Here is a 17,658-nt window from a genome sequence, read left to right as displayed (position 1 = left end):
ACACTGAACACAAGGTCAGGCAATCAGCACTGTGAACGAAAGAGTGTGAGTACAAACTACAACTTCTGCAAAATCTGAGAGAGATACTCATGGAATCATAGAACAGTAGCCAAGTTGACAATGAATACAACTCTTAATTTTAAAAGAAATCTTGTTAACCAAAGTGTTTTTTTAACTGACATAGGCTGTATTGGATATTACTACAACAATAAAAATGCAGGATATAACACCTAGTTTCATATTGGAGCCTAGGACGCGGAACAATGGCTTCAAACTATAGGAATAGAGATTCCACCTTAACATTAGGAAGAACTTCCTAACTGAGAGCTGTTCAGCAGTGGAAATCTCTGCCCCAGAGCCTTTGTAGGCTTTTAAGCAAAGGCTGTATGGCCATCTATCAGGGGCGCTTTGAATGCGATTTTCCTGCTTCTTGGCAGGGGGTTGGATGACCCACAAGGTCTCTTCCAACTCTATGATTTTGTGATTCTATTTATCCAGCGACAATTCCTTTGCAAATATCTCAGCTATCTCAGCATGGCACCCTTCAGAGTTTTTGGACTGCAACGTCTCCCAGCTGTGGCTAGAAGTGACAAATGCTAGGAATTGTCAAAAAAATACCTGAAAAACGTGGGAAAGGCCATACCCTCCTGCCACACTCACACAAAAAAGGACAATGGGGACAATTTTGCCCGTATTTCATCACAGATTCTAGGTCACATCCTGATGTTTAAAAAGGGCTATTCTGGGAGTAAGACAACTTTGGGAAGCACAACATATAGTGGCATCTTCCTAGAGAGTCTGGGACAAACAGGTCTAGGACCGCATGCAGCTCATGAGCCATCCCTGATCTTACTCTATCAAATCAAATGATTGATTATGTTAGTCAAATACCTAGGATTTCCTTCCTCATACATAGGAGCAGAACTGTTAGGTAGAGTGGGAAATATAGCTCCACTGTGCTGATTCTCTATTTCTTCTTTCCAGAGCCACCCTTTTTTTAATGGCCAAGCCTTAAGGGCCTGCTGCATAACTGTTAAATGGCTTTTAAGGGGGAGTTGTCAGGGCAGCAGGAATAGACTCTTGTTTCCTTGAAGTTTGTTGCAAATAGGGAGCAGGTTTTCACGCCTTTCCAACAAACTGCAGGGCAATAAAAGCCCATTCTGGCTGCCCTGCCGTCTTCCACCCACCCTGTCTTGCACAGCAGTGGCCCCCAAAGGGCTTCACAGCTGTCTAAAGTGTGGATGCTTTTGGATAGGGCCCATAGAGTAGCTCTAAAAAGGATACACAAATGTAAAACATACCACGAACAGAATTTCAGCTAATGTACTTCTCTCCTTGGGTGATGCCTTGATTGTTAGCAAGGGAAGAGGCTAATCATATGAAGTTGAATGAACCATAAAGAAAAATAATTGCAAAACAAAAGGCACATGGAAACTTTCTTGATGTAATTTAGGATTTTACAGACTTGATGAGTGAATAGACAGATTGGCAGGTAGGAAAAGAAGAGCAAAACAGGCTTGTGATGCATCAAAAACTGGAAAGCAGGACAAATGAAAAGAATAATGTAGCCAATAAGTAGGTATTCTGGGAAATCCAGTTCAAAATCTATCTGGGGACGACACATTCATCAGTGCTATGCAACAGCCATCTGAATGGGCCGTTAGATCACGGGTAAGTAACAAAAGCCTGAAACATCATCTATCACCTTACTCTGAATAACCCATGCTGAGGGATTTGGCCTGCTGCAGTCCAAAAATATCTGAAAAGCCACTGTTTCCTACTCCACTTTAGAACATTGTTTTTAGACTTCGAACCTTCAGGAAAATTTTGCTCCATTAACTATTTTTCATCTACCAAGGAACAACTGCATATCATCAGAAAATTGTGGCTCATATTCTAGAGTGCCCAGTTCATTGTGTGTGTGTGTGTGTGTACACACACGTGTTTTAGGCCTCACCACAGTCCAACATTAATAAGAAAGTTAACACAGAGTACAACTGAAGAACACCCCTTGCTATCACCAACCCACTCCTGTAACTGCACTGTGGGAAAAGATTGGTCATGTTGAACAAGCTCTCAACAGTTGGCCATTACTAATCAGAGAAGGTAATGGCAAGCTACCTCCGAGTATTACTTGCTTAAGCATATCCTATGAAACTCATGGGACAGCCTGTCAAAGGTGACTTAAAGACACACACTCCTCCACCCCAGACAAGCTAACAAGGGATCAAGGGCATTTCCTGGAACTTGTTTTCAAAGTACTGCATAAAGAGAACCCATCTGAATACATTCAGTATTTAATCAATAATGTCATGCTATTACTTAAAAGTATTTCATTTTGGAAATACAGGCAGTCCCCAAAGTTGCAAACATAGGACTTACAAATGACTCATAATTAAGAATGGGGGTGAGGCAACAGGAAGTAACAAAAATCTACCCCTTGGAAGGGAAATTCACTCCTGGAAGAGTTATCATGGGGAAAAGGTGTCTCCACTGAAGCTGTATCACCAGTCCTAGTTTCCACAACAAGCCATTTTTTCCAAAATCCAGTTATCACAGGGACAGAAAGTGAGGTGAAATCTTCTGAACAAAGCCACAGACAGCAAAACATCACCATGGGGGTGTTAACCTTTCCCTATGCTACAAGGTGGATGTCTGTTCTGAGACACCAGTTCAACAAAAATAGGCACTATGAATCATTTCTTAAAGAAAATATTTTATTGCATCATGAAAAAAGTATAATCATCCAAATTCAAACTTGTTTTAAAATCTGATATTGGGTTTGTTTGTTGCCTATCAGTTTATTTTCTTCCATATGGGAATGGTATGAAGACTAATCTTGTTACTAAATATTGCACAGCCTGAAGAAAAAACAATGAAAACGATACAAAAACAAAATCACATGATTTGGGGAAACATCTCACATTATGAAACAAAACCCTACTAAAGAACATTTATAAAAAAAACAAAAAACAAAGCAACTTCTGGTTTCTACAGTAGCCTTAAGGTTGGAATGACTGTATTCCACTGAAAACCATTTATTTCAGTGTCAGGAAGCTTCAGTCCAGCAATCCTTTGTGCAAATAAGATTAAAATGCATGTAAGTCTTTGATGCCGCACAGACAATTGCAACACCTTTCTATGACATCTCTGCCAGGGAAGAAGAAACATACAGAGAAGAACCGTTTCATTTATGCTACGAGTTTTGCCTGCAGTTCCATCTCTGCTGCCCGTTTGAGTGCAACATCCACCAGGAGCTGAAACCCACTAAAATCCTGATTGAGGTCTGGAGGAGTAGGAGGGGGAGTGTTGAAAAGCCCACTCTGTGCATTTGTATTTGGTCCCAGCTTGGACATATCTTCCTGGTATAGAAGAGAGTTGTCTGTAAAATTGGGAGTCGAGGCCCGCTGCAAGTCGTCTGAGGTCTGAGTTGCACTGCCGGAATGACCAAAATGGAAAGGGGTATCTTTCAGTGCAGTTACTGTGGTGTGGCAAATTACCGACGGTCGAGCTGAAATAGATCCTGGGGATGGAGGCTTGCAAATCTTGTCTGGTTCTGGGCTCCTGGAAATGAAGGAGCTATCAATCAGGGAAATACAATTTTTTGTGCCAATGGAGAATTCTCCCGGGCTGCCTTCAGTCATCCTGGCCCCTCGTCGCGAGATCGTGAATTGATTGGGGTCCTTCCCATCCTTCCTCAGCATGTCAGGTAAAAGTCTGCGGCGTGCATTGATAAACCAGTTGCAGACCTGGGAACACAACAACATCTTAAATTCCTACCTCTGTTCATTTTGAACTATCCATCCACAGAGCAGTGCAGTGAAAATTCATGAATCCCTTCAAGCAGATTTCTTTAACTAAAGGACAAAAAAGGCTGGTAGACAAGTTTTGACACACCCATTCAAAGGCCCTTCCTTTCTTCCTGTTTCTACCGGCCTTAGCGCCTCCAGCTATCTAAAGTCTGCTTAGCCTAACCCACTCTGTTCAGTTTTGAGCTGTGTACACATGTTAAACTGTTACCCATTGTTCATAACATTTTGGTTAATTAACAACAGGAAAATGTTTTCTTGTGAAAGAGCAGCCCCTCCCCAAGACAGTTACTGATTTGCCTTGTTCAACTGACTGTGTCAACAGGCAAAACAAGGATTACCTCACTGATGTTTGCCCTTGTTTGATTATCAAGCCAGTTTCCTGGGCAATAAAAGACGGCTTAACAGTCCTTTTCATGTTTACTGGAGAAAGATTGTTTCTCCTTACTAAGAAGTGATACCAGCAATTCAAAGAAAGCCGCACACACTAGGATGGTAAGACTAAAGCTTATTATTCAACAAGATGTGTTTATGCCATCCAGACACAGACAATGCAAACACAACCCCCACTGCCCTGTTTTGCAAGTATGAAGAATACCATTCAGCTTATTCTGATTGCTATTTGAAACCACCCAGGAGAGCCAGCATATCATGGTTTGAATGCTGGACCAGGACTTTGTGTGGCCAGGATCTGAAACCCCACTTAACCATGGAAACCCTCTGGGTGACCTGCTACAAGTTACACTCTCTCAGCCTCAGAGGAAGGCAATGGCAAACAACCATCTGAACAAATCTTGCCAGGAAAACCCCATGGTAGGGGTTTGACTTCAAGGCACACAGCAATAAAAAGCAGCACAGCATGAATAAACAAGGAGTTGGGATAGAGGATCCAAAGCACTTGCACTCGTATTTTTCATTTATAAGTTCCTTCAGGTCTGTAAATGTGCTTTAACAAAGCAAAAATCCAAGGTGCTTAAGAAGCTAAATTAACTAAAGCTTTTATGGTCCCACATCCAAGACACTGTCAAGATATTTGATCTAAATAAGACCTGCACAACCTGTGGTGCTCCGAGTGTTTTGGACTTCAGCTCCCACAATTCCTGGCTATTGGAACAGCTGGCTAGAGATTCTGGAGTTGGAGAGCCAAACACCTGGAGGCTGCAGGCTGTGCAGGCCTGATCTAAAGAGACCCATTTCTACATTCTGATAAAGATTTCTGTGTGTTGACAAATCAAAATATTGTTCTATAAGAGAACCACATTTTATATTTGTTTAAACCAAGTGAGTACACTTGTGCACATGCATTTCTGCTAATGACTGTAAACAATTACCTCTATGAAAATCTAGACTGACACCTAGCAATCTTAACTTACTACTGCAATTTCCAGGCAGGGGAAGCACCTGAAATTGATATTGTTCTCACTAACAGGTGGCGATGATATTCTCTGACCATTTAACAGAATTAAAGAGATGCGTACCTAGGACTACACATTCATACTTCATAATCTGACAAACCTGTAGTGTAGAGAGATGTGTCTGTCTTGACAGTAGTGCTTTTTCTTGCTCTGAAGGATAGGCATTGTAGCGGTGCTCATAAAGCCACCCACGAAGAATCTGCACCGATTCCTTGGGCAGGTTACCCCGCCTTCTCCTTTTGATTGAGCTGGCAGAAGAGGAAAGATCCAGAGGCACATCCATACTGTCATCATCCTCGGTCTCACTGCCTGATACACCTACAGCAGCACCTACAAATAAAAAGAAGTGTTCACATTATCTGCACCTAACCATTTAGACCATGGCTTCTTAAACTGTGAGTCCTGACCCCAAATTGGGTCCTCTTAGCTCAATTTTGTTGGGGTCACAAAAAATTAGCAACAATAAAAGGTTTCTGAATGCCACCAAGACATTTACACAAATCTGTTGGTATCGATGTACAGTTTTTACAGTGGATTCTGCAAAAATGCTTCAGCTGTACTTCACAGAAAGGAAAGCCAGCCTGTTTAGCAAGCCTTGGAAATGCTGATTTATTATCAGCAAATGTTTAAGATTTCTACCTATTTTATATGCATCTATACTTACGGTGGTGTAAAAGTTTCTCAGGCAGAAAGGAGTCACAAGTGGAAAAGGTTTAAGAAGCCCTGATAGGGATGATATTCTACAGTAACCTCGCTGCTATTAAAACATAGTGATGTGTACCAGAGCAGACCATAAACTCCTTCTGTCTGTGATCTCCATTCTGGTGAAGTAGTTCTGTTGGCATAAGATATCTGAATAGTAGCAATCATCTACCTGGCGACATATATTTAATGGATACATCATTTGGAGGGCCATACAAACTATTGACTATAGATATACATTTAAAAGGTAAAGAGGCTTTATGGACACCCTGTATATCCAGCCACTTTTCCCTCTGAACCAAATTATCTCATAGTCTGATAGGCAACCAAGAAAATAAAAACAAAGTATTTGTTTAATTAGCTGTCAAACACATTACTCAGTATAACTTCTAGATTTTTAAAGACTCCTCTGTTCTCAGTGAGCTTATAGCATAAGTGAAGATGCACAAGGTGCTTCTGATAAGCATAACCGAATATTAAACTGTAAGTACTCAAACAAAAGAGGATGTATGTACTTGAAAAACCACCTGTAGAATAATTTCGCTCTTTTCCTTCTGAAATATTAGTCAGGATCCATTTTCTGCAACTGACCCTTTCAAACTGTTTATGTGTGCCTCTAGGTCAGCTGTAACTTAAAGTGATCTGATGAATTCCATGGGCTTTTCCTAGGCAAGGAATATTCAGAAATGTTTTGATCTATTATTTCCTCTTAAATATAGCCCGCAGCATCTGTTATTCAAATTACTGAATATTTAATACATTTATACAAACATGAATACATTTATGTGATTTTCACACATCTCATATAGAGATCTATTCATAAACCTTTCAAAACTGAGATTGGAAATGGGCTATGAGTGAAACCCCAGTTTCAAACAGTTCGTTTTCAAAATTAATATAAGCCAGAAAAGCACTAGTCAGCTGTGGCAAATATGCCAGCTCAGCACTTTATGTTCATCCTAAACACATTTGTGCTTGCACAACAAATCTTTATCGCCGAGTTTAACTTATCTGTAACACATTAAGTAGTAGTATCAAAGCTCTTACAATAAATAATAGGGAGCAATCTTATATCAAGTATTTCTCGTAAGTTGCTTACTACTTTATCTTTCAACTGGACATTCCTGAACTAAAAACCAGAATGACTGAACTGAGTATTGAGCTGATATGTTTGTAAGGTAGAAGGTGGTAATAAAAGACTACTTGAATCTGCAAGACTTTGGTGACAGGGTGACTTGGAGATCTCTCCACAAGTCTACAGCAGTTAGCAACAAAACCAGGACTTAAGCCTGGGTCCAGTCATGAACTCTGCCACTCATCTCACCCTAATCCATCAAACTAAAGAACACTGCTTCAAGCATTTCATGCACAACTACACAATTCCATTTTCCCCTACAAAGTATGGATTTATTAACTGTAATCATTTGTTGTGAGAAATAATCATACCAGGTTAAGTAGAACTTAGTTTCAGGTCAACATGCTAACACTGCACTCCAAGAAACATCTGAAGAAACCAATCAAATAATATTGCATGCCAGTAAAGAAACATCACACTGAATGTGAAGTATTTTTATAACATTCTTCTAACCTTTGCTTCTTTGCATGTGATTTTGTAGACTTTTCTTCCCTGCCAGAAATTTTAGGAATTCATATTCAAATCTGGCTTTTTTCAAATCTGAATTTTGCCTAGTGACAGAGTGAAGGAGATCTAACTCTGTTTTGATATCAAGACTGCCAAAATATGCCAGTACAGAAAGAGCCTTATGCTAACTAGATTCTTATCAGTGCAAGTGGAAAATCCAAACATGACAGTCAGTAGAAATGAGTCAGAATCCTATACTCATACAAGACATGCCCCACCTTGCCACTGCCACTCACAGTTTGGTTCAAGGGTAAGGAACATATGGTCCTGACATGCTGTTGGATTGGAATCTTTCACCACTGGTTAGATCAGAATCTTTCACCACTGGTTAGGTATGAATAATAATATCTGGAGAAGTACACCTTTTCCATGCATGGTTTAATGTTATGCTTGCAACAAAAGAAACAATGAAAGTTAAGTCATTTAAATATTGGGAACCACAACATGGATAAAATTTCAAGTTAACAAGAGAATGTATATGACCAAAATACAGAACCCAGTGCTACTCAACAGGTTGTCCCTGTACCAACAGCAGTCTCTGAGCCATTGGCTGTCAGTCTCTAGCAAAATTCTAAGAAGGAAAAACAGCAACTGTCACCAATAGGTGCAAGTATGGTTTTGGGCTCTGACCCATTGGGAAGGGGAATTTCTATCCCCCAGTCTACAGAACTAGAAGCATGGCATTCTTAACACACAAGAACTTCAACTCTGTTCATGTACTCTTCAAAGACAGTAGAGTACAAGGATAAAGAGGGAAACTGTCAGGAGGGAGTACACTGTTTGCAAAGTATTCAAGAAAAGTTTTACATGCAGAGCATTGAAACAATGATGAATCCATAGTGTTCCTCTGCACTCTGATGTTACATATTTTGTATTAACAACACAACTGTCAGTAACGTTGTCTATTACATGCAGGATTCAGGGAAAACTGCAACCTCAACTGGAATAACATTCCTCAGGATGGGAGCCAGTACAGTTCTACTCATGGAAATCTGTACAGGTTATTATGACCATATAGCATGGAAGGCAACCGACAGCGTTTCCTGGTGAACTCCAACTATTTCAGTGCACCTTTACAGGAAATACTGACCAAACACTCATGACTCATTTTCCCACACAGGACCAGGGCATATGGAGCAGCATAGTCAGTCTTTAGAGACAGACATCTAGTACAATTGCCCGGGGGTGATGGGTGGATGTGATCATGATGACTATGCTATCTTCCCCAACAAGTAATTCCTTAATCAGAGGCAGCAGGGAGATTGCCACTGTCAAAATTAGATAAGAAAACTTTGACAACTCATTCCTTACTTTTACTGATTCAAATATTTGTTGCAGTCAGTTACAAGAGGTATCTGCCAATACTACAATAGCTCTTCACTTTCCCACATTTCTCTTCACTATCCTATGGGCAACCAGACATGTGCCCACTCCCTGTATCACAGAGATGGAAAGAGGTGCTGCAGCAAAAACAAACTGATACTTATTCATTTTATTTATTTACAGGATTTATATTCCACCCTTCTCACCCCGAAGGGGACTCAGGGCGGATCACATTACACATATAGGCAAACATTCAATGCTTTTTAACATAGAACAAAGACAAGACAAACATAGGCTCCGAGCGGGCCTCGAACTCATGACCTCCTGGTCAGAGTGATTCATTGCAGCTGCTCTCCAGCCTGCGCCACAGGGCTGCCAAGCTGCACAATACATGGTGGTTGTGATCCACCACAAAGCTCTATGAAGCATAAAATACATGGGCTCTTCAACAAGTGGCCCAGACCATACCTAAGTTCATCTTCCTTATACACATGCCCCCATTCTTTCCTATATGTATAAATAACAACAACCCTCAACTCCATCCCCAGTACAACAATGCAGGATCCCCACACAAAAAAGAACAATACAAGCACATTCTGCATAGCATAAATTAACCTAATCTGCGAGAAGCCATTGTTTCTATTGCAGCATTCACAAACTTCTCCTGGGATTCCGTTTCCCTGCACGCTTCCCATGGTTCAGAATCACAGGCATTTACATAGAGGAAGGGTGTGAACTGTTCTCTCTTTCTGGCTACCTCATTGTGAGTTGTAGACAGAGAGATTATATGTACTGCTATGTCAGGTGAGGTCATTGGGTCATTTGGTCCATGCCCTGCTTGACTGCTGCCTTCCACAAATGAAACAGAGGGAAGAAAAGACTACAAAGCAGGAGTACAAGACAAGTCAATGGAATTACACACATTACGCAAGTAATGTGTAATGATCCCAGCCTGGAGGTCAACGTCATGCCAAAGGATTTTAATTAACTCAATTCTAATGCCGCCTTAAAAGAAAAAAGTTCAGAACTAAGAATCATAGTATCCTTGAGTTGGAAGAGACCACAAGGGCCATGCAGAAAAACAATTCAAGCACTCCTGACAGATGGCCATCTAGCATCTGCTTAAAAACTTCCATAGAATAAGACTTGTACTGAAAACATTTTAAAATGATAGACACGTGTGTTTTGTTTCCAAAGCAAAATTGGGAGCCTGCTCTAGGGTCTTCCCTGCAAAACAAAGAAAGTGGAACTGGTGAATTGCCCAACAAAACAATGAAAAATTAAAGCAAGAACAAACAAGCAGAGCTGCCTGGCTTTTGATCTGCTTACTTATTGTGACATGTTCTCTCTGCTAAGAGGTTAATGATACAAAACAGGTTTGGGCTAAACAGGAGGAAACAGCCATGCAACTTCTCTTGGGGGGTAATGAGCTGATTTCAATAAAGGCAGCTCTTTGAACTGCCAGGAAAGGTCTCCATATTTGTGCTAAAGCAGCACCAACAGGAAATGGCAGGGAGGCCAGAGATCTCTCCCTAGTCCAGCTGATTTCGCATTAGAGCAAAGGCCACACTGGCGCTGTCTGGTGCTGTTTATATTGGTGCACTGGCGCAGATTACAGGCTAGCTTTGGTTTTCTTCTTGTTAGTAATCAGCCTGTGCTCTTGGTTTCCTGTTTTAACAGGCCACCGGTAAAAGGCAGTCTTGCAAACAGGCTGTGTCATCTGCAGAGATTGGAAATGTTCCTTCTTTTTCATGCAAACTCTCAACAGACATGCTGACTGTGGAATTCTGGAAGCAGTAGACCCAGAAGTAACTTTTTCACATTATGCTCATAAGTTAGCTGGATATGTGTTTTTTAAAAAACTATTTGGATGGGTACATGAAGAGTTCTCCTGTTTAAATTAAGCAATTTTATTCGTTCTCAGCTATGTCTTAGTAACAAAAACACTAAAGACTCCTACCTCTAAAAAAAGCTTACTCCAAGTTTAACTGGGGAGAAAAAATCAAAGCAATTCACATTAAAATTTACATTGGTTTAACATAATGTAGCCCAAGGATGGTAAAACATCAAAACATCCATGCACCCCCTGGGCAATATCCTTGCAGATGGCCAATTCTCGCACACCAGAAGCGACTTGCAGTTTCTCAAGTCGCTCCTGACACACACAAAAAATACTTAATGTAGGCAGAGTTATATTGACAATCCTGTCAGACTCACTAAAATAACTTTAGATGTCCAGCTCTCATTTGTGTATGCACATGTGCATCTGCTTTCAAATTACCTGTTGAATTATGCTAACCCCAGAAATTCCATTGGGTTTTCTTAGGCAAGGGATACTCATACGTAGGTGGTTTTATCTGTTCCTTCCTCTGAAATATAGCTGACAGCACCTGATATTCATCGGTGGTCTCTCAACCAAGTACTAACCCTTTTTGAGTCTCCTTTGGGAGAGAAAAAGTGGGATATAAATACTATAACTATGACTACTGATAATAACAACAACAACCAGGGCTGACACTGCTTAGCTTCTGAGATGTACTTTCAGATGGGGATCTGGTACCTATTAACGCCCTTCCTTCTCGTGTATGCCTCTTAAATCCAGTGTTTTAACACTATCATTTCCAGCAAACAAATCTACAGCTATAATGCACACAACACTAGTAGATCACTATGTACAAAGTTTACAGGTGCAAATTACTGTTGGCTAACTTGCCAGCAAGCCAAAAGTCAACTCCTCCCTCACTATATTGGGGACAGGGAGCTGTGGCCCTCTAAACAAAATTCAGCTAGAAAAAAGACTGATAGGAATCAGAGTCCAACATCACCTAAAGGCCCATAGGCTCTGCATGATCACTTAAAGAAATTAAAGAAGATGGTTTATTGATTTGAATTTTTTTTCTTGTCAGTTGAGAAACTGCAAGTCACTTCTGGCATGAGATAATTGACCATCTGCAAGGACATTGCTTGGGGTCACCTGGATGTTTGATGTTTTTACCATCCTTGTGGGAGGCTTCTCTCATGTCCCTGCATGGAGAGCTGGAGCTGACAGAGGGAGCTCATCCACGCTCCTCCTGGATTTGAACCGGCAACCTTCAGGTCAGCAACCCAACCTTCAACAGTCTGACGGCACAAGGGTTTAACCCACTGCGCCACCAGGGGCTGAATGAAAGTACAGTACTTCCCATTTTGGAAAAAGAAATATAATCCAATGATATACAATGGCATGTTTATCATCAATAATAAAGAAGAGTCTTCAGGTGCCTGAAAGACTGACAAAGTTAACATGGCATAAACCCTCATGACCCAAAGCGTGAAATGTCACCCTGAACTAGCAGACACATGAACACATGGGTGAGAAGAAAAAGAAAGAAATGCATGGTGAGGTCAGACAGAGAAATGAAATGTAAGAAATACAATCAGTCATGATTACATTAAGGTGTTTTTGTTGTTGTGTGCCTTCAAGTCATTTCCAGCCTGAGTCCTCGGTGGCGCAATGGGTTAAACCCTTATGCCAGAAGGACTACAGACCAACAGGTCGGCTGTTGGAATCCAGTTCCCTATGTGGGGACATGAGAGCTCCAGATCTCCATGTGGGGACATGACAGAAGCCTCCCAACATAGATGGTAAAACATCAAACATCTGGGCGTCCCGTGGGCAATGTCCTTGCTGACGGCCAATTCTCTCACACCAGAAGTGACTTGCAGTTTCTCAAGTTGCTCCTGACATGGAAAAAAAATTCCAGACAAAGGCAAGTGTTCTTCAGTGAGGGATAACATTTCCCTTCCTCTGAGGCTGAGATAATGTGACCTGCCCAAGGTCCCCTAGTGAGTTTCCACAGCCAAGTGCAGAGTCAAACTCCAAAGTCCTAGTCCAACACACAAACTACTACACCACTGGCTTAAAGCTTTGTTTGTGTAAAACCTGCAAAATTAAATATAACTTAACTACATAATTAATTTAATTATCCAAACTCCAAGAAATATTATTTAAAAAACCCAAACACTTCTGATATAAGGCATTTTGGATAAGGGATACTTAAACTGTATCTTAATAAGCATATAGGAAATTAATTTTTCATTCAAAAGTATAAGAATTACTAGATAAAGTATAAAATAAATATATTTAAAAACATACTTTGCATTTTTTTATTTTACACAAATCTAGCTGATGAACTATAACTGCAGTAACCACTCACAAAGAAATTGTAATTTGTCATTATGTTCGTTTAAAAAATCTTTATGTAAGAGTATTAGAATGAAAGGGCATGTTTTCCTTGGTTGCCACTGAAACATATTAACTGCCTTACCTCATCTCTTCGCTAGTTTCATTATTAACTTTAATGCTTCCCCAAAGGTGTCAGCTTAACTTGCAATGCACACAAACTGCAAACTGAACTTTTTAAAAAGCAACACTTCTTTGTTCTGGTCTCTTTCACAGTTCTGCAAACTTTTCTGCAGTTTCCCTTTGATACCCCAGGCTTTGCAGTGGACTCTTCAGTTTCAAATTCCCCATTCTGTCCTGCTATATTTCCATTGTTTTATCCCATGCCCAGCCTAAACTCACTAGCCAATTTGATGGGAATGCTTTCATTTTACTTTGCAAAAAAAAAACAAACCCAAACATTCAACTTGATAGCATGTAATACACATAAACGTATGAAGGAAGGGGGGAAGGCAGCTATGGAGGAGGTTTTACATTTAAACATGGAAAGAAAGAAGAGGGAAAGAAACACAAGGCAGCTGCCTCAGGGTGAAAAGGCTTGAACAATGGAAGCAGCAGACGACAGGAAACCAGCTCACCACCGCTGTGCAAACACAGGGAGTAGAGGAATGTTCTAAAAATAACGACTCCAAATTATTCACTCTGGAATTTTTTTTGGTCCAATAATGCTAGTTATTTATTCAAACTGGGAAGTTCAGAAGCCGGGGTGTGTGTCTGTTCCACCTTCGGGGGCCAATCTGTGGTATGCAACATGCAAAACCATTGGAGAGAGACAAAATGAATGATGTTTCAAGTAGAAATGCTTATCTTTCATAGTACTCTTGATTGACGGTGAGTGACATTCTGCAAGTCTAAGTGTACTCTTTGGGGCCCAGCTTATATCTAGTTTGAAAACTCCAAGAGATGTGAATAGGAAACCCAAACGCAGAGATCAAGCATGGGCAAACTTGGGCCCTGCGGGTGTTTTGGACTTCAACTCCCACCCTTAAAGAAAGGGGCCTGAGGCTGTTAGGAATGGTGGGAGTTGAAGTCCAAAACACCCGCAGGGCCCAAGTTTGCCCTACCTGGTGTAGATACACACAGTTACTGCAGGACTCTCGACAAAGACAGCATTATCTGAACTATGAACACAAAGCATGTTGTTAAAAAAACCACCTCTAGAGAATGCAAGGCTTAATTTTGAACGCTACACTACCTGTTGCGATTGCCTGTAAAAGCCAAGAATGACATAAAGTCAATACAGCATGGGGAAAGCATGGTTTTTTTAAAAAAAGCATTTAGAATTTTTTAAAACTCAAGTTACATGGATACCCACTCAGTTTTAAAGTCACTTGACTAAACTAGCCCTTTAAAGTTAGTTCATCAAGTTCAACAGAATATGCCTTCAAGTAAGAAAGTACAGGTTGGCAATTTCAAACTCGTAACTGTAGAATTAATGCTGGGTTGCTGTGAGTTTTCCAGGCTGTATGGCCATGTTCCAGAAGCATTATCTCCTGACCTTTTGCTCACATCTATGGCAGGCATCCTGGGGTTGTGAGGTTTGTTGGAAACTAGTCAAGTGGAGTTTATATATCTGTGGAATGTTCAGGGTGAGAGAAAAAACTCTTTGTCTGCTTGAGACAAATGTGAATGTTGCAATTGGCCACCTTGATTAGAATTGAATAGCCTGGCAGCTTCAAGGTCTGGTTGCTTTCTGCCTGGGGGACACACCATATTATTTGAGAACACAAAAACGCTGGACCACTCTAAAAACCACCAAGTCAGACTACACAGAGATGCCATTGAAATCCACAAGCATGTGGACAATCTCAACAGAAAGGAGGAAACCGTGAAAATGAACAAAATCTGGCTGCCAGTATTTTTTAAAAAGACAGTAAAAGAAAACAACAACATTTCTGTTCTTTGTGCTGTCAAAGGCTTTCATGGCCAGAATCACTGGGTTGCTGTGAGTTTTCCGGGCTATATGGCGATGTTCAACTGCAACTTTCACACTTGCTTCAGGCAGACAAGAGTTCTTTCTCCCACCCTGGACCTTCCACAGATATATAAACCCCACTTGCCTAGTTTCCAACAGATCTCACAACTTCTGAGGATGCCTGCCATAGATGCAGGTGAAACGTCAGGAGAGAATGCTTCTGGAACATAGCCATACAGCCTGGAAAACTCACAGCAACCTAGTGATTCCATCCATGAAAGCCTTCGACAACACACAGAAGTAATGCTGTTTGACACCACTTCCTCTGAGGCTGAGATAATGTGACTTGGCCAAGGTCTCCCAGTGAGTTTCCACAGCCAAATGTAGAGTCCTAGTCGAACATACAAAGCACTACACCACTGGCTTAAAGCTTAGTTTATGTTTTTAAAAACCCTGCAAAATAGGATTTGTAGTTTGGTGAGGCACGAGCACTCTTTGGCAAAGAAAGCTCAAGATCTTGCAAAACTACTTCCATAACATTGAATCCTGGGAGTGAAAGTAGTGTCAAACTGCATTAATGCTACAGTGTATGTAGATGCACTTCCTAGTGGTGCACATTGAAGAATGAAAAAAGAACTTGTGCTGCAAACTTTCTGCCCAGAAGGGGCGGGGAGAAATCTCCACTCTGTCAAACAAAGCCAGGCGCAAAGCTTTCCAGAAGTTTCACCTTCTTCTCCTTCTGCCGCCTTTCCCCATTCCTCTTTGAAAGCACGCAAGCATGTTTCCACAAGCCCAAAGGAGACTCTTTTACAAGCCCGCACCGAAGCTTTGGGGGGAAAAACTGAGGTTTCCAGGGCTCCTCCCCTCCGACTCCGTGTCTCCCTCCCTGCCTGCCTGCTGGGGAAAAAAGCGCAAACAAAGAAAGCGCTCTCTTGAAGCTTGGAAAGGGGATTTGGGGAGCCCGAACCAGGTGTTTACTAAACAAAGTCCGAGTTTGCGAGAGAGAGAAGGGGGGAGATTGGGGAAGAGGGGGGCACAGAAAATAGAGACCAAGAGGAGTCCAAGAAAGTTGTTAAGAGAGAGAAACTTTTGTCGGGAGCATGTTTTTGACAGAGCGCTAGGAGAGAGATGCGGATGCGCTCCTGGTTTTGGAGATGCCATTTGGGGACCCCACATTATGTGTGTATGTCTCCAAGTCCCGTGTAGGAATTGCTGTCGGCTCTTTGACAGAGAGAGGTCCTGGCCAAAGGCACTCGGGAGTGTTCCTATTCAACTTGATGGACTAACTTAAAGGGCTAACTTCCAAACGGAGTGTTCCTCCCTTGTCTCCAGAGTTAGTTCCCTTCGCCAGTTTCTTCCTCTGCAATACGACCCTCAAAGCAAGCGACTACTTACTTTTGGGAGTTTTCATCTCGGCTCCTAAACTGCCCTTCTGCCAAGCCTGTCCTTGGTGGCGTGGGGAAGATCCAGAGAGGAGAAACAAGGCGCAAAAGTCCTCCTCCGAGGCGTCTCGACCGAGGAAGGCACTGGAGACTGAGAGAGAGCGCTTCTCCCGTCCGGCTCTCTCTTTCTCTTTCTCTCTCCCTTGTTTTCTTTGTTCTGTAACTTGAAGTCAGGGGAAGCCAACGGCGGCTCTCCACCACGCGGTGCGCCCTCCCCCACAACTCCCAGCAATGAGTAAGCGAGACACACACAGAGAGTAACCAGGAGCCAAGCATTGGGTGCCTCCTCCTCCTCCTCCTCCTCCTCTTTCCCCTCCCCTCCTTCCCGGCTGGTGCCTCTGTCAGCCCCAAAGGAAGCTCTTCAGCCAAACAAAGTGGTTGTAATGGTGACCCAGAAGCAAGCAGGGGGAACCCCCGCAGCTCCTGAGCTTCCTGCTTCCTTTCTTTCCAGGCAGATTTTTCACCAAAACACCACCGAGGAGGAGGAGGAGGAAAGAGAAAGAGGGCAAAGAGCTGGGATCTTTCAGACAGTGCCTTTGCTGCGCCTAGGTCTCCCAACTATTGCCAGAGACCAAAGTGGGAAAAATATTCCAGAAGGGAGAAGGTGTCTAGATAGACAAAGAATCGTATGGTTCTGTTAATTATTTGTAGTTTGGCTGTTGTTTTGTTCTGTGAGTTGTTATAATTTAGTGTTATATATCAAGAAAAAACTTTTTGTTATTGTTATTGTTTGTCCACATGCTTGTGGATTTCAATTTCAGTCTTGATATGGTAGTTGTTAGAGTGGTCCGGCATTTCTGTGTTCTCAAATCATATGCTGTGTCCAGGTTCAGGGCTGTAGCCAAGGGGGGGGGGGGGTTATAGATTCAACACCCACCCACCCAAATTTTTCAAATCCCCATGAGTGTCCACTGAAGTTTATCTGTATTGAGTATCCACTGAAGTTTATCGATGGAGCCTGATTTCTAAATTATTTTGTTTTATGGAAGTACAGTAGAGTCTCACTTATCCAAGCTAAACGGGCCAGCAGAAGCTTGGATAAACGAATATCTTGAATAATGAGAGATTAAGGAAAAGCCTATTAAACATCAAATTAGGTTATGATTTTACAAATTAAGCACCAAAGCATCATGTTATACAACAAATTTGACAGAAAAGGTAGTTCAATATGCAGTAATGTTATGTTGT

General features: G+C 41.6%; 1 protein-coding gene across 1 annotated transcript; it reads right to left on the bottom strand.

The window, feature by feature from the left end:
• Positions 1-2,696: 2,696 nt before the first annotated feature.
• tgif1 (TGFB induced factor homeobox 1) lies at positions 2,697-16,879 on the bottom strand. Its single transcript, XM_003219684.4, has 3 exons — positions 16,424-16,879; positions 5,325-5,554; positions 2,697-3,749 (listed from the first exon to the last, which is right to left on the bottom strand). The coding sequence occupies exons 1-3, from the start codon at positions 16,437-16,439 to the stop codon at positions 3,192-3,194; spliced, it is 804 nt and encodes a 267-aa protein (XP_003219732.1). The 5' UTR covers positions 16,440-16,879; the 3' UTR covers positions 2,697-3,191.
• Between the last annotated feature and the right edge of the window lie 779 nt (positions 16,880-17,658).

The sequence above is a fragment of the Anolis carolinensis genome, chromosome 4, assembly GCF_035594765.1.
Source record: "Anolis carolinensis isolate JA03-04 chromosome 4, rAnoCar3.1.pri, whole genome shotgun sequence".
NCBI classification, from domain to species: domain Eukaryota; kingdom Metazoa; phylum Chordata; class Lepidosauria; order Squamata; family Dactyloidae; genus Anolis; species Anolis carolinensis.
The sequence above is the reverse complement of the archived record's forward strand: the minus strand, read 5'-3'. Positions and strand labels throughout refer to the sequence as shown.